General features: G+C 46.2%; 1 protein-coding gene across 1 annotated transcript; it reads right to left on the bottom strand.

The window, feature by feature from the left end:
- Positions 1 to 1,966: 1,966 nt before the first annotated feature.
- HAO1 (hydroxyacid oxidase 1) lies at positions 1,967 to 22,878 on the bottom strand. Its single transcript, XM_036380585.1, has 8 exons — positions 22,742 to 22,878; positions 16,538 to 16,689; positions 9,065 to 9,320; positions 6,073 to 6,248; positions 5,501 to 5,592; positions 2,807 to 2,965; positions 2,474 to 2,543; positions 1,967 to 2,083 (listed from the first exon to the last, which is right to left on the bottom strand). The coding sequence occupies exons 1-8, from the start codon at positions 22,876 to 22,878 to the stop codon at positions 2,013 to 2,015; spliced, it is 1,113 nt and encodes a 370-aa protein (XP_036236478.1). The 3' UTR covers positions 1,967 to 2,012.
- Between the last annotated feature and the right edge of the window lie 1,583 nt (positions 22,879 to 24,461).

Genomic DNA, 24,461 nt, shown 5'->3' with positions numbered 1-24,461 from the left:
AAAGAAATTCTTTTCGCTGTGGAATATTTTAAAAAGAGAATTCTACCAGACAAATGAATTTACTTTCTGTGAACAGTCTCACAGCCTTTAAGTATTTGGCTCTAATTTTGGTTTTTAATGCTTGTCTAGTCATACTAGGGTTGAACTGGAAGGCAGTCAGATGATTCTCAGATAACAGGCAGGAAAAAACAATGTAAACCCCTAATCCCAGAGGAACCAGAAAAGGTAAATTACGCACAAGTAACGAAACCGGTTTCCTCACCATCAGAACTTCTACTGAGCCACAGAGTTTCAGAACTTTCCTCCAATCTGGCTGCGGCAAAGACAGGAAACTGCATCTTCTGAGCTTTAGAAATAGATCTTAAACATGTAAACATAAGATATTATGCCCCTGTCTTTTAAGTAACATTTATATTATCTCAAATAAACAGTCTTGCCGAAGTTAGTCTGTAATTGACATCTGACACAGTCCACATTGCAACAGATATGATAAGTGCAGTAAACAGCAGAAATTATGTTTCTCTGTTCTCTGAGAAACATTCATATTTCCTTGCACAGATAAACTTTATTTTGTTGCTATGCAACTCTCACACAACAGACCACATACTGCAGTAAATAAGAGTACAGATTTTACAACTGGAGGGCAAGCATGTGGCCTTTTGGGTTTTCTCCCCATTTCGAGTTCCAGCCCCAGCTTTAGTTCCCATTATAATATTCCATCATTTCATTACAAAGCTGCCTCTAAAGCTCAGTAAGGGATATTTCAAACTGAGCAAAGTGGGAGAGTCAGAATGCACGAGGCTGATGGGAAACAAATGGTGGAGCTGGTGAAGTCAGTGAAACCATGAAATTAAGGTGTTTTTCTCTTTTTTGGTCTTCCTTAAAAATGAACATTAAATTTTCACAGCAAGATATTCAAAACCTGTGTGGCCTTTCCCTGCTCCTTGTAAAACTGCCATACCTGCAGGGTATGTGAGACAGGTGAAGAGCTAGCCTTGGTTTTACCCAAGATGAGAACAGTATAGTCTTACCTCCTTTATTCCTTACAGCTGCAAAATGTCTCCTGAATTCAGGGGATATTTGGGTTGTTCATAGAACAGAGGCACAGATCCTGCATGTCTCTGCATCCTCCTCATGAGCAGAGTGAAGAACACCAAGATTTATCTGACTTAAGGGGGTGCATGGAAACTCAAGAGAGCCACTAGGCTCTTCCCAAGTCATAGGTAAATGCCTCAGTTATTGAAGTTTCCCTTTTCACATGGCTGCAAATTCTACAAACTCTCCCAGGCAGCATCAGCCTTCCCTTGCAAATCAGTCCAGGTGAAAAATGGGACTCAGAGCTCCAGGTGGATGCAGCTGGCACAGTTTGGGCTACAGGGACTTGCAGTAGCCAAGGATCTGACATACATGCAATGCATGTACATAGCAGCTGTCTGATTGCAGGGGGGCTTGTGCCACTTAAACAGCTGAATTTCTCCAGATTTCCCCAGTTTTGCTTTGCTCTTTGGTTCCTTACAACGAAGAGTCCTCTGGGCTCCTACAGCCTACGTGCCACAAGCCCAGATGCTTATAAAGTCACTAGGGAAAGGACACTCTGTTCGTAGGAAAGCAAGATTTAATCTCTACAATCTACAGTCTAGTTTCTCTAAACAGTGAGCAAGAAGCATCTTTTGCATTTTAAATTTCAGCATTTCTGTTTATAGTTTCACTTTAACAGCTAAATTACTCCCAGGCATGGAAATTAATTATCAGCATTTGTTGAAAAACACCTCGAAGTTTCTGCGCTGGTCTTGTATAAAGGCCCATCTCTAATCACACCTCCCAGTGCAGCAGCTTTCCTTAAGAGCCTGAGAGATTTGGAGGCACCTGTAAAATTTGCCTTGAGTTCCTTCTTCAACAAGTGATTTCCTACAGAGCAGAGCATTCCCTCAGTCAGGATTGCAGGAGGAGGCCCACAGAGGGATTTTGTCTGGAAGCACAACAGGCAATGCACAAGGCAGGAGTCTTCAGACCTAAATCTTGGAAAACAATACTTGATGTCTTCGGATCAGGGTCCTGTCAATGTCTTCTACTCTCCGGCATCCTGGAGGAGAAGTTGCAGATCAGTTCAAGCCCCTGATTTTCCAACCCACTCTAAGCATTTTCTTTTTCTGCCTCAAAAAAATCTCCATTCTGTCAGATGAAATCCACCCCTCAGCAACCAAAGATTTGCCACTACTTTTCTATGGATTTATTGCTCTCCTTGTGAAAAAAACCCTCACAAAATAATGTTTTCACCTAATAATGTTTTCACCTAATCTACTCAGTTCCCCATTTATAAGGCAGGGATAACAAGTCTTTTTCCCATTTCTCCACAGACTAACCTGTTTAGATTGCAAACATTCCCCTCATGCAAGTTGCTATAGCACCTTGCCTGGGGCAAATGAAAGCTCTGAGAAAATGTGATTTCAGAGAGGAAATGTCAATGTCCCACCTGTCAGTGCCATTGCCAGGCGAAACTCTTCCTTCAGCATCTGGAGAACTTCTTTTGCTCCTTCTTCACCCTGGGAGATTAGGAGACAATGAGAACTATTATGTGTACGTTTATGTGTGTAGGCACAGACATGTATACGTGTGCCAAGAAAGGTTTTCTGCACAAACATAAATCCTGAGGGTTGGTCATAGCAAATTTTAGCCAACAGCAAATCAGATGATCTGGATGCACACAGATGCATCACACACACACGCTCCTCTGTGCACACAGACACATGCATGTGCATTTAACAGGGCTAAACAGTGAGTATGCACTTGGGCTTTCCCTCACTACCTGATAAGCCAGTCCCCAGAGGACAGGTCTCCCAACAAAAACAGCTTTGGCACCAAGAGCCAGGGCCTTGAGAACGTCCGTGCCTTTTCTCACTCCTCCATCCAGGAACACCTCCACCTTCCCCTCCACAGCCTCCACGATTTCAGGCAAGACATCAATCTAGGAGAGAGAAACCAGGAACACAGCTTGGCTGCTCCTGAAACTCTATTTATTTTTTGAGCCAGTTCTTACACACAGGATCCAAGCTTTACAGCAGCTTAATGAGCAGTTGCATGCCTAAATACACACCCAAATAACACAGCTTTGTATTGAGAACCAGCAGTGACTTTCAGGGTAGAAGGTACATACAAAGGTCAGATTTATTTGGAGAGTCACATAAACAGAATGAGAATCAGCAGGCTCTCACAAAGTGGCCATCTGACCCCATGACACAAATCTGACACAAGCCAGTATCTGATTCTTATGCAGAATATACAAAACAGCAGAACTAAGGAAGCCTTTTGGCAGTGTTACCTCCCAAACTTCCAGTCTTCACTAGCTTGGGGATGAAATTGGATCAGCTCACTTTTTAAATAATCATCTTTGCTCCCTGTTTAAATTTCCCATTCATTTATCCTGAGGGCCAGCTCAGGAGCCCAGAGGCAGGCACTGTACCTACAGACAAGGAGTGAGAGAAACACATGCCTGGAAGAACTTAGAGTTGGCTGAAAAGTTTTAATCAATGCATTTTCCCTTTTGAAAATGCATCTAATTACAGGAATGACTATAGAGAAAAACTTTTTGATATAAGAAAAAATTAACTTTCCTCTAAGTTTTGAGCAAGGTGGGAAGTAATTTCTTTTAATGCACATGTATGCTGTTTTCACTGAGCTCTGTTCATCCCCTTTCTCAGCTTATCCCTTACACCAGTGACACAAGTAAGGGGGGAAATATTTTTACTGTTCTCAGGTTACAAGTGTGTAACCAGGGAATTAAGTAATTCCACTTGCCATGCAAGAGGTCCCAAAGAAAGGATGAGCCTCTGAATTCAAGCCTGGAGCATTAATTACAGGGCAAATTTTCCTACAAGGCCACCTAAATAGTTCCTATTCATGAAAATCAGGAAAGGAACACCACCAGAAGCCAAGTATTAAGGAGACTGGAAACAGTGTGTGGAAGTAAGACAAAAGACACACAAATTCACATCTTTCAAATACGGATGTAATTCATTTCCTTTCTAATGGATAAAAATGACTAGAAGATGGGGAAAAAAAACTTGAAAGTGCACTTTGTTTTTAGATTTGGATTAAAATTTTCTTGAAGTTTGGCACTTGCTGTGATTTTCCCCCTCCCTTTGGTTTTGCTCCCTTGCCAGACATATTTTGGATCTATTTCCACATCCAGAGACCACTTTCTACATCCTGACAAACCGTACCAACATTAAAGTGCTCTAATAACTAAAGCATGATGCAAACCATAATTAAAACATAGATTTCCTCAATGTGTAACTAGACACTAGAAATATTGACCAGCTTGGGTTCAGCTCACGATCTGAAACCCCACGAAACTGAAGCAAATTATTATGTTTCTAAATCAGAACCATTTAACATGACCCGATACAGATTCTTTATAAAAACAGGCATTGTGGAGTAGTGTTCTTTGCACCAGAAATCCAGGGAACACATCAGTTTTAGCAGTTCTCCTCTGCCCTTTGGTGTGGCAAAGGAGTAACTCCTGACGAGGAGTTTGCAAATTTCTCTTCTGCTGCGGCTGTCAAAAATTAATTTGTATTTCTTGAGCTCTCACGGGTTCCTCAAAATTATGTTTTTAACAACCTTATACATTGTTGCTGTTGGATTACCTCACACACAGGCTTGCCCAGGAGTTTCAAATGCTCTCAGTGAAATTGGGGAATGGATTCCCAGGAGGTGACAAGAGGACCTGCTCCCCTTCTCCCTTCAGGGAGCCAGCATGGAAAAAAGGAGGTTTTTCATCGAGAACATATTGGAAATACTCAGAGAGGCACAACTGGGCTTTGATTCCCCTCCCTTTCATTCTCTTTTTATTTGTGCAGCTTTCCCACACCAAATGAAGCAAGATGAGTGATGACTGGAATTTTGGGGTTTTTCCTTCATCCTGAGCACATACTTTTTCATTTTCCTTTACTTCTTTCTTTTTTGCCGACGGAGAAATTCTCAAATCCCTTTCACCTTTGGAAAAGTCATGGGGTAGCACGACAAGGAAAAGGAAAAAGGAAAAACTGTAATTTAACCACTCTCTCCCTTTTCCAAAGGTGAAAATACTTGAAAGGAGAAAAATTGAGAGTTTCATTCTGCCTTTAGCTCTTTCTTAACTACAATTTTTCAGAAGCCTCCAAAGAATATTAAAAGAGGAAAAACGACCCTAATACAACCTTCAGTGTGCTGCAAATAGCAATGAGGGCTTTTCAAAAAAGAATGAGAAAGAAGATGTGGAAGAGGAAAGTGAAAAAAAAATTCTGAAAGATTTTCCAATTTGATGTACCAAGGAAAGGCTGTGTCTAACTCAGAGTATGATGTGACATACATAGAGAAGTGGAGAGAGGTTATTACTTATGGCATAGAACACTTATTCCAGGTTTTTTCTCCAGCTTCCACATGTTCAGAGAAAGCAAACAAGAAGCCAAAAGGCAGAGAAAATTAGAGATTACTGAAGCATATTGTCATCAGCACTCACAGTAGCAGGGACCCCATCAAGCTGTCGTGCTCCGTGATTTGACACCAGGATCCCGTTTACCCCAAGCTTTACAGCTTCTTTGGCATCATCAGCTAGGAAAAATCCCAAACAAGACGTGTCCCTCCATCAGTGGGAGCTTGTAGACACCACAATCAAGGAATCACTAAAAAAACCATTGTCAGCTCTTGCAAAGCCACCTTAGGGCTTCAGCCTTCCAAAGCCTCGCCTCAACACAGAAAAAGGTTTTGTCTTTAAGTAATAAGACCAGAAAAGTAGCTTGAAATGTTGGAGCAGGACATTTTATCCCTTTAGATCAGCAGCCACCTCGGTTGCTAGCCCTTATTTTCTCTATTGTGCTCTAGAACTCGTCAGTAAGAAATTTCTTTGCTGAATGATTTTGTCCACTGCAAAATCACTGGCATGATGGTATTAATGGTGGCGTTGGTGACAACACCAGGCACTTCTTTGAGCAGCTGCTCCCACAAACACCTTCCCTGGTGGGTTCCTGAGGGTGCAGGAGGAGGTGACAGCCCTCCCCTTGCCCTGTCCCAGGAAGCAGCAGGGCTACCCACCCCTGAGGATCCCCTTCAGCACGATGGGCAGCGAGGTCAGCCCCCGCAGCCACTTGACGTCCTCCCAGCTGACGGTGGCATCGATGGCCTCGGCGACGTACACGGCCAGCCCGCTGTCCTCGCCAAAGTCCTTCCCTGAGGAAAAGGCCAGCTCGCTGCTCGAGAAGTTCTTCAGGCTAAAAAGCCACAGAAGACACAGAAAAAAGTCTGAGGAGGATTCTCTGCAGTCACCATGGGTCCCTAAAGGCAGCACTCAGGATGCCTGAGGTAAAGCTTTGCTGCACTGCAGGGCAGGAGCAAAACCAGCCAGTCCCAGCACATCAGATCCCACTCCTCAGTGAGCCAAAACCTTTGGCTGACAAAGCATTTGATAATCAACACAAGCACTGGATCTTTAATGTCCCGTCCAACCCAAGCCTTTCTATCTTTCTGTGATGGTTTTGTGATAACTTTGGGGCAAGTTTCTCTGGCCCAAGGTAATAGTCTGACTTCTATAGCAAAATAAATAGGGCTAGGTTTTGTTTTCAAATCCAGGGAATTCAGCTATGAGAGGAATAGGGGATCAGGGAGGAAATAAAGTTTTCTTATGCTGCATGAAACAGAGGGGTGTCCATGAAGCTTTGCAAAGAATTCAGAATTTTCATCTGTCCAATAAGGCCAACAGCCAGCCTGTCTACCTTGCATCCCCTTTTGTACATTTCCTTGTAAAATGTAGAGAGGAGAGGAAGCTCATGTGAAAACATTGCTGTTACTTGAGTTTTTCAGCAACAAGATCTCCCAGGTTCTAGCACATCCATGTCCCAGTTGCCCTACTCTTCTCAAACTGTGTCCTGTTCCATATTGGGCTATTTAATACTCATATTTCACATTTTGGGAAGTGCATGAGTGTTTTTGCATGGAACCTGGCTGGTTTCACTGCTGATTTCATGCCTGCAACAAGCAGCATTTCACATGGCTTTTCTGTTCAGCTCCAGGCCCAGAAGCAAACGAGAAAGGAGTGGGCTCTCAGCAAGATCCAGCTTTTCAGCTGTTGGTTTGTGGAGGGTGGGGTGCCCAGAGAAAAACAGAACCATGGATAAGATTATATAAATAACTGTTGTTTTTCTTGGCCTGCAAAATGCAGATCAACACTTGGATGAATGTTGCCTTACATACATTTCAGAGCACAATGGCACCTTGTTGTTGCTTTGAAACTTTGTTGAAAACCCGAAGCCAAGAAAAAGTTATCACATAAATGAGCAGAGCCCTGCGCTAGGAGAGTTTCACCACGGCCTCTGCAACAAAGCTCTGCCCAGGCAGCACTCGGGGATCTGCAGTGATGAATTGGAACCTTTAAGGATTACTCCAATTTCTCATGATTTCATCCTGTTCACTCAAAACCTTGTTATATTTGGGCAAATCTAACAAATATATTTGGGGTGGGGTCAAAGTGCTTCAGAAACGCTCTCCCACTTTCCTCAAATGTCTTTGGGTTGTTGGACTCGCATTCAAGAACTCCTCAACCCCAAGCCTTAAAACTCTACTGCCCCTAAAAAGCAAGCTATTTTCATAATTGCCTAATTTTATCTTTTAGAGTAAAAGGTCAGTGTATATTGATCATGTGTCAAACACAGATCTCTAGCACAATTACAACATAGGGCACACATGTACCAGTGTGATACATTTTCACGTTAGATGTGTTAGGGCCTTTTTGCTCTCTAGTGCTTCCCTCCTAAAACTGTACTTTAACAGAGAAATCAGGACAGAGTTCAGCTCCTCTGTCAGCTTTCATCTCTTAGCTGCAAGCACAAGTGCACGGGGAAGAGTCAACACCCCAGGCTCTGGAGGGGTTTTGGCCAGGTAGAGAAGAGCAGAGCCCCATGGCTTATCTTCCTTTGGAATAGTATGGGAACGAAGAAGAACCTCTGGATGTGACTCTTGCTAAGTACGTGTTACTTACAACACGTGTACAGTACAACACAACAGTCTTTGGAGACATAGGAAGAACAATTCAATTTCATTGATAATATTCAAAACTAGCTTTCACCCAGAACTCGCCTCAAAGTTTAGCTGCTTCAAAATACATTAGGCTGTCTTTTTTTCTCTGTCTCTCCATTTTTGTGTTCATTTTCATGGTCTAAAGAATTCTAACATATGCCATAGTAGACTGTGGTTCTTACCAAGATCTACATGCAAGAACCTCACAAGATTTTTAGCTTCAAGTCCTGGATATTCCATTGAGTAAATATTCTTCCAGCCAATCCTTGGCTGCTAGAACTGTGCCAGCACTTCAGCATATGTCATCAGGGGAGTCTCTACAGTCTATCAGTTCATATTTACAAAAGGCCAGGCAAATCAGCATCCTTAAACACCGCTCTAAGGTTAAAATTCTGGCTTTAACTCTGTTAAAACTGAATTCCTCATTGGCCCTGCAGTGGGGAAGAACTAGAATTAGTGCTGAAGTCAATCACGATGCCACAAGTTCTGAGACACAGAAAATGTCCCAAAACATACTGTGGGGTAAAAATTGCCCTTATGGAGAATTTAGAAAGACTGATATCCATGTGTTTCTGTATTGGAGTAAAAGAAAAGCTGAAGTTGCTCAAAAAGAGGCTCTGCAGTCGGTAGCACCATGGCCCTGGACCCAGAGCAGTGTCATTGGACAACACAGAGGGAACCATAACATCTCTTGGAAGGGAGTTTTGGCCCACTTTTGGAGCCCAGCCAATTCTGCTGGTGGATCCCAGTTCAACATCAGAGCAGGTCCTTCCAGGCTCTGCCTAGCTGAAGTTCGAAGATAGCCAAGAACAAATTGATCCATGCATAAAGAAATGCCCAATGTCTCTTACTTCAGCAGCCCGCCTGGCACAGTGCCTTAGTATGCCAAGAGGCAGGAAAGCTTTGTTGCGCCCCAGAGCAGATCGCAGCCCAAGCAGAGACACGCACAGCCCCACAGAGCCGTTCCCAGCCCCACCTTCTCCCCCAGCACCCCTGCCGCAGGCAGCGGCAGTACCTGAGGTGCGGGGGCAGCTGGAACCTGTTGCGCACGTCGGCGCGGCGGCGGCCGAGGTACGGCGTGTCCACGGTGAGGAAGATGCCGCGGTAGCCGGCGCTCTCGGCGCGCCGCACCAGCGCCGCCGTCACCCGCCGCTCCTTGTACGCGTACAGCTGCAGCCAGCGCAGCCCGGCCGGCGCCGCCGCCGCCACCTCCTCCAGGGACGACGTGGCCCAGGAGCTCAGCATCATCCCCGTGCCCACGGCCTGGCAGGCTGCGGGAACACAAGGTGACAGTCTCTGAACAGGAGCGTTCAAATAAATGCATTTAAGGCTTACAGCTTGGTGGATGTTGCCACGTTGCCTCCTAAAAATTGCCCTCCACACAGGCGGAAGTGAGGGGTTTTGGGATGCTTATTCCTAAGTCGGAGCCTGCTAACTATTCCTGGTCACATCTCGCAGCAGACAGCAGGGAGCATATATTTTCACGGGGGCACTGGCATTGTGCTGTCAGAACTCAGTACAGCCCTCTGGGTGTCCAGAACTGCCGAGACCCCTGCCAGGGGGCTCAGAGACCCTGGCACACAGCCCAGAACACCTGGGGGTTTGATTGTGACCTGTGGAGCAAATTACCAGCTTTGTATGAAGACATGAAAGCCACAGAAGTTGAAGTAGGGTAATAATAAAATTATCACTTGGTGAAAAAGTAGATTTTGGGGTTTTCAGACTAGGGGTTTTGGGGACAAGATAGAGGGACTTGGCATGTCCAGCCTTTCTTCTTCTTCTTCTTCTCTACCTCCATCTTCTGCTGTGATGTTAGGGATTGGTTTAGAATAGAAGCTCACTGTCTAACATAGGTGATAGGTATTGCAAAGTAATTGTACACATTGTACATTTTGTAGTATATACTATTATACACATTATACTAGTTTGTAGTATAAAGAGACAGCAGTACCCCGGGGGCAGGCAGAGTGCCTCTTGTCTGTCCTGCTGAGTGGACCTTGGCTGGACAGGAGAAAAATTTTTATAGATAAGGAACAATAAACAACTCTGAGACCGAAAACTGAAGAACTCCAACTCATTCTTTGAACGTGTGGGCCGAAACAGACTTTTCAAAGGCTGCAATAAACTGCAAACGCCCGAGATTGTGCCAGCATCAAACCATGACAGGCTGCCAGCCCAGCCTGCACCAGCCAACCTCACACAGATAAGTTTTCCTGAATCTGTCACTCATTCTTTTTGGAGTAATCTGTCACTTATAGTAAAATAAAGGAAAAACACACCGTAAAACTCAGAAATATTATAGAAAGCTTTGTTTTCCTTGGTCTACCACAGTATGCATATTTTTAATGTAAATGGACCTCTGTTTCAAGACGTCATCCCCAGCCCATGGAGGAATTAAAAAGTGGTCTTTATGACAACATTTTATTAAATAAGGATTACAAGCCTCTTGGAGTGGAAACTTATGAACAGCTTATTCAAACAAATTGGTTACACCCTCCCAGGGCCACCAGCCAGTTTTCCCTCACTGGAAATCCAGCAGCAATCACCCAAACCTCTCCAGTTTGCAACCATCCTGTTCCTCTCCTTTAAACTGCTGGACACAATTCCCTCTGTACTGGGACTGCTGCAAACCCGGGAATTGCAAAACCCTCACATCAGATAAGGGAGAAATGTAAATGTTATGGTTCAATCTGCCTTTGGGTATCCATTTATCTCCATTTTTCCTCTTTATTCCCAACTCTACCTCTATTGCAAAAGCAAAAATTTAGTTAGGAACTGCACAATAAAACATTTTTGGTGAAGAGAAGATATAAGTCATGAGATATCACCATATCCTTTCAACTTAGCTGCCCATGTAGCAACAGAGAAAATAGTGCTTTTCTCTTATTTAAGATCAGGTTTAAGCAGTTTGGTTCAATGAGAGTTCAGCCATCCCAAACGGGGTTATGGCATTTTCATGCAAGTATGCTCACAAAATTCCCCTCGTCTCTCCTGCAAAGTTCACAGCTCTCTGCTGAAGCACCAGCTCAACACACACACTTTAGATCTCTCAGGCAAATCCAAAGTTCACAGATAAAATTTTTCAAGGTTTTAGAAATCCCCAGTTCCAGTTTTGGTCAATCTGTGCTTGATCTTGATCATTTTAAAGCTTATTTTGACAATTTTCTAGACTTCTAAAACCATGAGATACAGAGGCCTGAAGTGCTGCCAGGTTTGCTTGGGTTTTTTTTCTACCTCAAATTAGGTTTCTCTAAAAATACACTCCAACTTCTCACATATTTAGCTGCAGTTGAAGAAAACTGAAGCAACTCATTTCCTCTAATAACCATATTTTACACTTCACTTTTGGGGTGCTGCAAATTATTTATTATTTCAAATCAGTCCTACTACAGCCATATTCCCACAGGATGCTCTTGCTGCAATATGTGACATTTGCCAGAGTTTAAGCATGAGATGTTTTTGTAAACCAGCCTTTCCTCATGCCATTGCACGATTGCTTTTAGTTGCTTGTTTTTTATGTTGGTTTTTTGTTTTTTTTTACCTCAGGTCTTCTTTTAATCCTGAGCCTCGCCCAAAGGACACATTCACCCTTACACACCCTGCAGGCTCCTGTTGGGCTCTGTGACAGCGCAGAGAGCACAGCAGGAGCCACTGCACAGGGAGCTGGGGGAGTCCATGGGATCACAGAAAGGTGAAGAATCTCTTCCTAATCCCCAATCCAAACCTGCCCTCTGGCACTTGGAAGCCATTCACTCTGGAAAACTCAATTGAGGTGTTTTACACAGCAGCAAACAGGACAGGATGCACTTGGGAGCCCCGCTGGGGAACACAGCAGTGACCTTTTTTAGCCCTTTTTCCATAGTGAAGCCTCAGAGCATCCTCCTCCTATCTGGTGGGGCATCACTTCCTTCCCTGGTTTGGGAAGGGTGTGGAATTTGTCCCTGTGGGCAGCTCAGAGGAAGAATACTTCAGGGAGGGCACTGGAGAGGAGCCCAGCTCAAGCTTGCAGATTCTGTTGGGGTTACCTTGTAGGGGAATGGGAACTGCTTTTTTCCTCTAGCTGGGCAAATTCCCATCATTTCCCTTTCAGGGGCATCTCTGGAGGCCAGCAGTCCAACTGCCCCACTGCAGGCATTTTTCCCTGAATCCAGAGAATCCACTGTGCCCAAGCTAAGGGCCAGTGGACATTCCTTGGGATCAACACCATGTCCTTTGGCACGGTGGCATTTCTGAGGAGCAGCAGCAGCCGTGTTCTGGGAGCTGCATCTCCTGAGAAACAGAGTTGTTTAGAGAACTCCATGCTGCTCTCTGGACAAACCACACTTGGCTGAGAGATCCCTGCCAGGCTCTCCTCCCTCAGCCCTTCCCAAACCCTGTGTGAGAGCAGTGCCTGCCATCCTCCCATCGACACAACACATTCTGTCAGCTGCACAAGAGGGCTGGAAAGGGACACATGGCCAAAAGAGATCTGGGATCTGCCTGCCATGCCAGGCTGCCTGGGCACACTCACAGCACTGAGTCCCCCAGCCATGCCACTCTTGAGGGCAATCCAGGCCAGGTCAGCCCAGGCCACGCTGTCCCATGTGAACATTGTCCTCTCCATGGCTCTGGAGTGACATTAATTTTTGTATCTCAAAATCAACCTCACGTTTTGATCACCACACAGGTAACAGGTGGGTACAAAGTCCTGGTACTTTCACTGTGGCTGAGCACAAAATGTAATAAATGGCCAAATCCCTCCTTCCCAGTCACAGCCATGTCTGATGGGCAGAGGACACCCAAATTTCAGTGCTCAGCATCAGAGAGAGAAAAGCACAGCAGCAACCCGTTGAGAGCTGAAGGAACAAAGGTGTTGCTCCCTCTCTGGTGGGAATGACAGAGCTGCCAGAAACTCTGTAAAGCAGGGAGAGTAGAACAGCTCTGCAGTCAGCACTCCTGTGCTCTGTTTGGCAGAGCAAAGGGTGCAGTCACGTCACAGGTGATGGTGAAACCCCTCCTGCCTCAGCAGCAGCCTGGAGAGGGGCAGGAGTGCAGCTGCACAGGGCAAATACAGAAACTCCAGCCTGAGCACTGTCAGTGACAGCTCCCAAAATACCTGGCCAAGAGCACAGTTGGGTTCTCAGCTTGATTTTCTGCCACTCACGGAGAAGCCAGGCACTGCAATGCTGCTGTGAGGTGAAAACAGGAATTTAAACCACCCATTAAGTGCAATATGCAATGAGCAGGAACATAAACACAAATCTCAATAAAATAATGCTACAGATCTGTTCGTAATCAATTAAGGTTGCAAAACAGCTCAGCTATTTCTTGCTGAGCAGCTGGATGGTGCTCAGGATTTTGAGTCAGGGTACTCGAGGTGGGTCCCATCACGCTGGTTTGCAAGCACAGCATGAAGTCAGCGTGGCAAAGGAATGCCTTGGCTTGGAGGAACAGGGAATCTGCTGATGGACAAGCAAGAGGAAAAAGATCCCATAGAATCAGAAGGGTTCCATTGAAAAGTGTTTAGAGAACAACCTTTTGCTCTTTAGTGGCTAAGATTATTCATTGAATTTGGCAAATATTTTTAGTCAAAGAGGTTGAAATTGGAGTGGGAAGGATGAGAAAAAAACACCTAAGTCAAAATGTCATGTGTTGATCTTTTCAAAATGGAAATGTTTTCTCCTGAGCTGACACTTTTGTTTCAAAACAGAACTATAGCTAAGAGCATTAGCCAGTAGGAAAATGAAATAAAACATTATGTTTTGGATCAAATGAAACATTTCAGTTAATCCAAAACAATTTTCCTCCCAATTTTTCAGTCTCTACCGAACAGAAAATCCATTCTTTGGAAAATTGCCACATACACTGATGAACTACAACTAAAATGCCAGGGAATATACTTGAAGGAAGACCTAGAAAAACTGGGACAGCTGCCAAGGTGCATGAAATTGTTTCAAGGACAAGAGAGCTTTCTCTGTAAGGAAAGACTCCTGCTACATTCAGACAAATGTCAGAGAAAACTGAGGAGCAACCTTATTCCAGCCTGCATAGACATTTTTAAAAATTCATTTATTACTTTAAAGTCTAGCTAACGGGAGTGTGTGTAAATGCAACACCTGGATTTGAGGCTGTGCAAGGTTTGACCATGACTGCAGTTTATTGTGCTCAGAGTGGGCTCACCTAAGCTTTGGAATCACATTGTGTTGGCTGGCCTGTCACCAGCATCTCCTAAAATGACAACTGGCTCTTTTCCCTATCAAAGATTCTTTACTCACACACAAGAACTGCCCATGAAGGGTGTTTCAGGTGAGCTGACAGGCCCTGCCCTGCTCTGGGAAGGTGCACACCCCTCTCCAGCAGCTTGGCTGCTCTGGGACAGCAGCCCTCAGGAAGCAGAAGCCCCAGGCCCTGACAAGCCCCGGAGCAAGAGGTTGTGAGGGCAGGGAGTTCTGGGGGACACCATGACACGCCCTTGTCCCCAGAGGGAACATTTACCCTACAGCACGTGGCCAAACCTGCTGGGAGAGCAGAGCAGCTCCAAGCAAGACAATTCCCATCACTCCAGGAAATTCCTCAAGCGTTGTTCTCAACGCTCAGGGAAGGAGCTGCCACTGCTCTCTTCACCTCCCTGCTCTGCAGGGCAGCATGGTGAGAACCAGGATTATCCCTGGGGCTCAAGGCAGACTGGTGGCACACAGGGAGGCTCCATGGGAGCTGCTGTGCCCCAACAGGAGCCAGGGCACTGCCTGGGAAGGGACAGGACTCAGGCCATGCTGTGCCTCTCAAGGACCATGGCCACAGCAGAGGCACCACCCCAAACAGCACATCCTGCACACCTGAGCCAAGAAAAGCCAGGCTTATTGAGCATGCCAGGCTTGGCAGGAGCCACAAGGATCAGACTTCCTTGGCTTGTGCAAACCCATGCAGCTGAAGCAGAAGCTGAATTAAAGCAACCAAAAGTTTGCTCACTTAAACCCTGTGCTGCCTCTGGAACAGAAGTTGGATGTGGCAAACCCCCTGATCCCGAGTGTCCCAAGTTTAAGAGAACCCTTAAACCAAATGTGTACTTTACTGCTGATTTCTGTCATCTCATAAGGTCAAACCAAAAGCACCAAGTGCCCTTCTCCTCCTCTAACAGCACAAAACCAAAGCCATTTTTTTTCTCCTCCAAATGCCAATGCAATACAGAAGATGTGATTTTAATACTGCTCATCCTTTGAAAACAATGAAAAATTCACCAGCTCCAATAGATAAGTTTACTGGACCACATATTCCAACTTTTGGTGGTGACAGCACACTGAGCTGTGCCAGCTTGGAAACCCAGGAACATTAAATGCAATAATCATGTGTTAAAGTTTGCAAATGTGGTACCCAGCCTTATTGCACCACTCAACTTTGCATGCCATTGAGGATTTATGCTTAAAATGTGGCCGGGCTGCAGCATCAGTGGGAATCTTTGCTAAGAAACATCCTGAATGTTGTGTTCCAAATCTCGCTCTCACCGTTGCAATTAAATGTTTGCACTTAACAGAGTTTCAGAGTTTCCTCCCTGCAGGAGCTGGCCCAGAAGGGATCCGCGGGAGCTGCCAAAGGATGGGCAGAAGCAGGGCGGCCGTCCCAGAGCGATCCGAGGTGCTGCAGTGCCATCGCGTGGAGCAGCCGGCACTTACAAACAGGGAAAACGGCAGCGGCTCCTCGTAGCGCTCCTGGGAGGGGAAAAGCGCGGCCCCAGCCGTGCTGTGAAATAGGAGAAGTGTGTTTCTCACAGATAGCGCTGCAGCCCACCCCGTGCACATCACAGCGATGAGAACTGAGAGCAGCTCCCACTGCAGGGCTCAGAACTCGACTCACTTCACACCAGATCTGCTGCACTGGGCATGGAAACGCTGCCAGAGAATAACCCAGCCATGCACAGGATTATTGCTTTTTTAAATATCACCTATTTAGGCTTTGTACCCTTTTCCTTTCAGCATGGGAGCACTGAAATGCACAGCCCACCCTCTTCCTCAGTGCCATTCTGCAGCCAGAGTTAAAGGAGCAGGAGACAGTTGCCCATCTGAATTCTTATTAATATCCTTTTGAGCAGCAGCCTCTGTGCTGGCAACATCTTTGTGCAGCTTCTAGCCCAGAGGGGCCCTTATCTCACTGCCTCCCTGGGATGCTCTCAAAGAGCTCTCTTCCAGGCAAGGATTCTTGCCAGGCAAACCAAGGCCTCAGAATTTCTGGAGTCAATTCTCTAATAGGAAGAATGTTGCTGTGACAATGTTTACAGTTACACAGAATGTATGGATAGCTAGATAGATGTTTCAATTTTGTAGGTAACAAATTATTCCCCTCTTGTATCCTTCATTTCCCCCACCCCGTCTCATGGGGAGGGAAACCACAGGAAGAGTGAAACAGTAAAAAAAACAACGGTAAGAACCAACCCCTGAGCAGCAGCTCAGAGCCCCCAGGAGCCAGAGGCAGCCGGGATGCCCGGGCAGGCGCCGCCCTGTCCCTCCCCGCTCACCTCGGGCTGTCGCCGTCTCTCCCAGCGGGTGAGCCATGCGCTGCATGGCGGTGGCGGCCACGCACACGGGCACGGTGACCCTGTGCCCCAGCACGGAGGTGGACAGGTCCATCACTGACACGTCCCTGAGCACCCGCGGGTACAGCTTCCACCTGGCACACACACAAATACACTGAATGTAAGGGGCTGCAGCAGGGGGAACGCACAGGAGCAGGGTGTGCTGCTGTCTGTCACTGGGGCTGGAACAGAATCCCACTGTGGCACCCAGAGCTGCAGCAAAACCCCTGCAGGGCACAACACCTGGAGGGACCCAAGAGCAGCGAGGGTGAAAGAGGTAGAGAGCCCCTGGACATTTCTGGCTGGCATTGTTAGAAAGGAAAGACAGGAGCTGTAAAACAATGAGATTGTGGTGAGTCTCAGCCCCCTGAAAGCCAGAGGCTGTGTGCACGTGGGGAAAGTCATCAGCTACCTCAGTTATCCCTCCATGGACTCTGGAACCAACAGACATGGGATTATTGGCAACACAAGCATGGCCTGCAGGCTTGGAACTCCCTTTTCCAAACCAGAGCAAACTAAACACACTTAACCTGAAATTACCATTTACTGCAGCCAGGCTGGACACCACAGGTCTGCACACACAGAAATTTACCTTTTTTTTCCTCCCACCCACAAAACAGCATCAGAAGACCATGATCCCCATTAGGGGATCAACTAGACACCATAACATCCAGAGTTTTATGAGGAGGGCTGCATTCCTGGGGATTGCTGTGCCATGGGACTTTCCCCATCACCCAGGTGCTGTCACAGCACTGCCACCACTAGAAGCCACAAGAGGGGGTGCCACACCTGGGGAGGCCTCTCCTGAGCTCAGCCAGGCCAAAGCCTCACTGCAAGCACCGACCTCCAAAAGGGCTCCCATGGCTCCTGAACTGTAATTGCAGAGAAGAATTAAAAACTTATGGTCTAACACTGCTGAACTTGAGCAACTGCTTAGCACCAGAATGCTCGAGACTGGGAATATTGTAATTACCAGCACAGAGAGAGAACCAGAGCCACTGCTACCCTCCAACAGCGAGTAGAGGTGAGCTTGAGCATTAAAATGAAAATTCAGGGAGAAGAGACAAAATCTATTTTATAGAGAGATCAAGAGACATTTCCCCAAAAAGCCTGGGGCAGAGCCAGGACGAGACCCACCTCTCTGAAGGCCTGGAGCTGTGGCAGCTCTCCGGGCATGCTCCCCAGGGAGGAGGAGGAGGACAGTTATGATGCTTGGAAGGAGATGTGTGGCTGTGCAAGTCAGCTGTGCTGCTCAGTGCCAAGACACACACGGCAGGAACATCTCCTCACACTTGTTTTCATGCCATTGTAGCAGTTTGTTATTTTTCAGGGGAGGATGGGCTGAGGGTGGGACAAAGAAAACATTACTTCTTTCTCCCCCTTTTTTTCCTAATCCTCATTCTGAAGGCTTCCACTCTGCCCTGAGGTATCTTTTCCCAGCAAAGAAAGAAAAGAAAAATCCCTTTGTAACCTTGCTGATTTATAGAGTCAAACCCAAAAGCATGAAGGATGTGAAGCACCTCCCTGTTCCCCAGGCTCCTGGTTTCTCAGATTGGTACCTGCCTCTGCCATCTCACAGCCAGCCTGTGAGGGCCAGTCCTGAGGTAAAGCATCCCTGTGGTGCTTTTGGCTGGGAAGAGAAACAGGAGGAGCCAAAATCCTCCCAGCAGTGCATGCAAGAGAAGTGATGCAGTCCTGAGCAGAGATCCCTGATCAGGTCACATCCTCTCAACCAGCATCCAAGCTGGATGGGCACTCCTGACCCAGAACTGAGTGCTCCCACAAAAACACCAAGATAGCAGAGTATCATGACCCTTTAGTAAAACCTGCTCTTGCTTAGGAAACTTGGGTGTTTCCAGCTCTGAGTTTGACACTTGAAAGCAGTGTTGTCTGAACAGGGAAAGCTCACAGGCAGCATTTCCCCATCACCACGGCACATTCACTGGGCTGCACACAGCATCTGCTTCCTCCAAGTCCTTCAGTGAAACATTTCCTGCATATTTTGGAAAAAAACTTGGATTTTATTTTTTTTTAATTCATCATCTCCTCATCACCCACATCTTTTCCCAGCCAAGTCCACATTGGTGTGCTGCAATCAGCGAGTGAGAGTGAGTGCATCCTTCTTCCCAGCTGGAAGCAGGAGGTGCTGCAGAGGGGAAGGCAGCGAGCGCTCCCGATTTAGGCAGTTCCAGCTAAAAGCTCTTTGGAAGGAAGGATTAAAATGAAAGAAGGGGGATTAATCTTTTGAGTTCTTTGCTTTTTTTCTCCACGCTCAAAAAAAATTCTGTGTGTAAAGTACCTTGCAGTGGGGTGAGAGGGAAGCACTGGCTGCTTTCAGCTGGGAAAAAACATGGAAATTTTCAAACTGCACCATATTTTCAAGCAGCTCCTCCTGTTCCTCTCCCGAGCTGTCCCAAATCCCCTCATGCTGCAGGGGAAAAAGCACATTTGGAAAAAGACACAGTGGTCAGGCCAAGCCTCCATCCTAAACCCAAGCCAGTTTGCTGCCCTTCTGTTTCCTACAGCTCCACTTCCCTTCAGGGGCTGGTGCTGTGCCAGGCTAAGCAACAGCTGCTTTTCCTTGGGGAAAGTGGTCTTCCCTCCCAGTATGGTTTGCCATCCACATTCTTTTTGTGGTGCACTGGGAATCTGAGGTGAAAGACATCACAACAACACAAGTAAATTATTATTCCAAGCATTCCTTTCCTTTTCTCCCCCTGAACTTCCCAGTCCCACCATCAGCCTTGCTTTTTTAACCAGCGTTTAAATTACTTCTGTGGCCATTTCAATGCCTTTAATTGCTCTAAGGTAAGAGCAGGTTTGCAGAAAGCCTGCACTGATGAATGCAATTGATGAATTGATGATGCACTGCTGAAGCAGCAGCTGCTGCTCCTTGCACACAACAGAACAAGGCAGCTTCTCCCGAGGCCTCCAGGAATGGCATGGCAGGGTGGATTAGCAGGAGCCTGCTCCACATCCCCCCTCCCTGGCATGCTGAGAGGGGAGGCTCCAGACTGATTTCCTGAACGCCATCAGCTAAAGGCATCCTGACCTTGTCACAAAAATCTCTTCTCCATCCAGGGCCCTCACTTCTGTGACAACTCCAGAGGGGATTTCAGCTCCAGACAGGCCTGGGAGGACACTCAGCATTCCAGGATGCTGAGCAAACCCAAGGAGAAGGCAGGCAGGCACCACAGGGAATGACATATGCTCTGCCATCCCAAATCATCCTTTCTGGCCTCATTTCTGCCAGGGCCATTTGAGAACTATGAATAAGAAATACTTTTCTGGCCTCAGCAGGAACACACTGCTGTCAGCATCCAAGTGCTGGTTCTTCCCTCAGTCCCACAAGAGCTGCTGTACCTGGGTTAAACTCATCTTAAACACTGTCCTTGTGGAGGCAGCTTGGACTCTGGGAGCTGATTACACAAAGCACCTCAAGGTCAAAAGGCCAAGACATTCCTTTTATAATGCAATGAGTATGAATTGTGCTGCTCCAAAAATTGCATGGAGTGTTCTAAAGATACTGCAGGATCCAGCAACACAACCACCCATTAGGGTTAGTTCTTCATAACAATACTAATAATAGTCCTTAATAAGACCTATTTACTTCTCCAGAAATGAAACCATTTGTTTGCCAAAAGAAAAGGAACTCACAGATGAATCCAGCACTGGTTTTCCACCCTCACACCTCACCTGAATAATCCTGCACCATAAAGGTACAGGTTAACCATTCCTGCTTCTGGTTCAGCTTTGTGCTTTCTCTTCCATTTAAACTTATAAATATTTAATAATCTGCAAACTTTCTAAATCAGACTGAACCCTGCAACCAAGCTCCTGACAGGAGAAATCAATAGCAAATGAAGCTGAACATACTCCTGTCTTTCACAAAATCATCTGACTTGGTGATCTTTGTGCCTTGGGGGTGTAAAGTCCATCTGACTTTATATTTACCCACAAGCTGCAGTCAGGAACAGGCAGGAACACCAGGACTGTGTGAGGGTCAGAGTGAGCAGCACTGCCCCATCTCTAACAGCTGGGCCATGCTTCTCCCAGCTGCATCCAGGGGAAAAGAAGGGTTCTTCAAAGTCCCTTGTGTCAAATAGATCTTATAAACCAAAATATTACAAAGTCTTTATAGGAGGTGCTTTTAGAGATGTATTCCCAGGAAGCCATTGCAAGCACGGTCTAAGGACTGTTCATGGCAGCATCCCACGTGCTGAGAAAAGGGGATCTTGTTTTATGTCAGATAAATGCAAAGGGAGGGAGAGCAAAGACAAACACCTCCCAGCCCCTTCATCCCCACTCTGCTGAAGGGCAGGGACCCAGCACTGAGGAACTTGCAGCCATTGACACCAAATGGCATCGATTTCTTCTAATACCTCAGGCACTGCTAAGGAACATCTCCTTCAGTCCCAGGCCGCCTGCAAACACCACAGTTTCAAACACCTAAAACTGGAGGGCTTTACTGAAAACCTGATAGAAGATTCAGGAAAGATGAGGTAAGCCTGAAGCCACAGACAACCAGCCCAATGCAAGGAGGTCTCTTATCAGAGGAATCCATCCCTGTGGCAGGAACGCCTTCAGAGCAGAGCTGTCCTTATCTCCCTGCTCTGCTGGTGCCAGCACAGCAAGGGATGTGCCCAGCTCTTGTTAGCCTGTCCCTGGCAGCTTAGATCCCACCTCACCATGATCAGCTTCAGCAGTTACAAGTCAAACACTCACTGCTCCTGCAGTTTATTGTCTGCAAGTGCTTCCTTGGAGAGTCCCTTCTTTAATGTCTCATTTTGCTTTTATGAGGGCAAGTAGCATCAGAGCATCTGGAAGCATTAAAAAAGGTACAATAAAAATCAGGCGAGTGCTACTCCATCCCCTCCTGCTCCTATTCACTCCTCTGGGCAATCTTCTGGCTTGAGCAGGAGAGTTTCTGTGATGGCAGCTTCTGCGTGGAGCTAGGAGGTCTGGAATAAGCACTGGAGGTGAGTTGTCTTCTCTTGACATTATAAAGCTTTTCTATGTGTGTCCTTAATTTTAAGGTTCTGACCTTTGAGATCCTGCTAAATGAATTATCAGAGTCTGCTACAACCTTCAACTTGCATCAGATTTCAGCTGAATGGCCCACAGCCTGTGGAAAAGCAACTGGAGCAGTGAGTAGCAAAGCAGGGAGGGAGAAAGAGCAAGGATAAACCAGGACAGTCATGGTTTGTTTTGTTAGGCTCAGAGGAACTAAAGACAAAGCCTTTGCAAAGACAAGTGCAGGGGGTTAAATGCCTGCACCAACAGAGCCCCAGAAGGAAGGAGATGTCAGCAGCTGTTTGAGCAGCTTGACTGGGCTCAGCTGGGCTGAGGGGAGCAGCCTCCAGCTGCCTCCTTCCCTCTGCCCTGCTCAGGGACGTTTGGGAGCAGGGAACCGACTGATTGATGCCATTTGTGACACTTGCACAGCAAGTGCCCCCTGACTTTGTGCTGACCTTGTGCTTCCAAGGCTAAGGATGAGCTGAGCCCAGGTTCTGCCAACAGTTTGGAGGGTCAGTCTAAGTCAGAAGCGGTTTAGAACAGTTCCCAGTATTTACAGCACCCTCCTGGTGAAGGGCTGACCTGCTGGAAACCCCTGAGCACAGCGGGGCCACCCAGGACTGAGCCGTGGCTTTTTCCAGGGCTGGGAAATGCAACTCCTTCCTGCAGCTCTCATCTGGGAAGGCCACAGCACTAATTCAGTTTAGGAGAACTAAGGAAAAGGCAAAACTGACTAAGGACCTAAAATGTACAATGCTACCCCCAAGAACCCCTTCCTGGCACTGTAACCCAAAACATAGAAATTAAAGTTTCATTGGCTGATTAAATACTGTAGCTGAAAGACTCTGGAGAGAATTTCTGTTAACAAAAGAGTCCAAATGCAGGCAAAACTAAAAAGGTGCTAATGGATTTTAGGGACTGCTTTTTGACAGAAATTGTTAGGTGGAGGAGTGAAAGGGGAGAGAGTTGTCCTGAAAATGAGCTGAGAGTCTTTTTGCTAAAATAGAAAGACATTGCAGAAAAACTGAGTTTTGTTCACAGAGAACAATCTAAAATTGCACCACTAAATCTACCAATAAAGTAGAACTTACACCCCCTGCCTCCCACCCCAGCCTTCAATCATCCTCCTACCTGGAGAATGCTGCCACATTCTCTGCCAGGGTTTCCTGGTCATCCGCCCCAGAGCTGTAATAATCGTACACAGACTTGGGCAGGAAGCTTCTAGCATGCTCCTCAAAATCTGCAATGCACACTGGCCTGCCAGACATGTCCGCAGATCTCACTGGGTTACTTCATTCCCACTCCTTTAAACTCTAGAGTTTTGCCTGTAAATCATTAATATGGGACCTCATCAGGAGTCAACTTGTCTACATCCCCCCCCCCCAAAAAAAAAATAAATACACCAACTTCTTGTGTCATATTGGACTTCAGCACCATCTTTTAGTTCATGCGGTTAAGGCCAACCTAAAACAGAATAAAATACAGTAAAAAGGAAGAAAATTAGTAAGCAAAGAAAGAAATATGCAGTTAAAGCTCCAGTAACAGGAATGTACATTCCCCTCTGTCATCCAAAATACCCAAGAGATTGAAAGCAGAAAGACTCTGCTGACACCCTAAAAGCAAAATCTTGATTTGGATGGTCTCTAAAAGCAGGACCCAGCCTGCACATTCAGGGTAACACCTAACACAGGTGAGATTGCAGTTATTGCCATTAGAACCCTGGATACCAAGGCCAGTTGCAGAGACCCAGCTGCCAGACATCCTTGGGCAAACGGCTCCTGATTTTCAGGTAATTCCATCTCCAGAACCCAGAGGGCTCCTGTTATTCCTAATGAGTCAGATGCACTCACTGGCCAGAAATAAAATCATCTTATCAAAGACACAACCCTCATCCAAAGTGTAATAGAGTTGATTATCATTTCTTCATTTCTCCTTGTTTTAAACTTTAAAAAATACGCAGAGTTTGAAAGGGGTTTACAGTAATAGTTTGATAGGGAAATTAAGAGTATATCATGTGTATATATTCATTTTTTCAGCTGCAGACTGCACATTAATCTCAACTTACACACAATTACACCACGAGGCATTTGTCACATATCAGTGTCAGAAACAATTCAAATGCAAACTGCTTTAACCTTGGCATTTCACTGTGCTTGCAGCAAAAGACTGGGGACATGTCTGCTTGCATTTATGTAAATTTTGCATCATCTGTGCTAAAAACAGGTATTTATCCTGGAGCTTGAGAAAGGAAGTGCTGCATGATAGCTGAACATTCCAATGTGTGCAGCTGAACTCAACCTTAATGAATTCAAAGGTTTTTATGTTGGGAAGTTGCAAAAATTTCCAGAGGCAACAATAGTGTGGCACAACTGTTCCCCTCTCCCTGTTCTGTAATGTCTGTATTCTTCAAAATACCCTGATACTTATTTTTCCACTTAGATGCTTCTCTGCCACATCACAGGATATTGGTGATTTACTTGAATTGCCCTAATTTGCCACTTGGGCTCAGAGTTCCTCTCCCTACCCTGTAGTGAAGTTTCTCAGGTACCACCTTCTATAGATCCTCCCACATGTGCGACTCACAGCCCCAAAGCCCCTCTGGGGCCACTGAATTCCTGCTCCAATGCAGCCAACACACCTTGAGATGCTCCACAGAGCTCAGGGGTCCAACTGGAACTGGAGCCTCCAGCAGGATCCACCACTTCCCACACTGGCCAGCTGCTGAGCTGGGGTGAGGTGGAAGGTGCCAGTATCAGCACAAGGGAAGCAAAACTAAGGGAAACATGAGATTTAATGCCGGGTCTCCCAGCACATCTGACACCAACACACACAGCTTCCCTCCCAGTAATTG

This window comes from Molothrus ater, chromosome 3 (genome assembly GCF_012460135.2).
Source record: "Molothrus ater isolate BHLD 08-10-18 breed brown headed cowbird chromosome 3, BPBGC_Mater_1.1, whole genome shotgun sequence".
Classification (NCBI taxonomy): domain Eukaryota; kingdom Metazoa; phylum Chordata; class Aves; order Passeriformes; family Icteridae; genus Molothrus; species Molothrus ater.
This window is presented reverse-complemented; position numbering and strand designations above follow the sequence as displayed.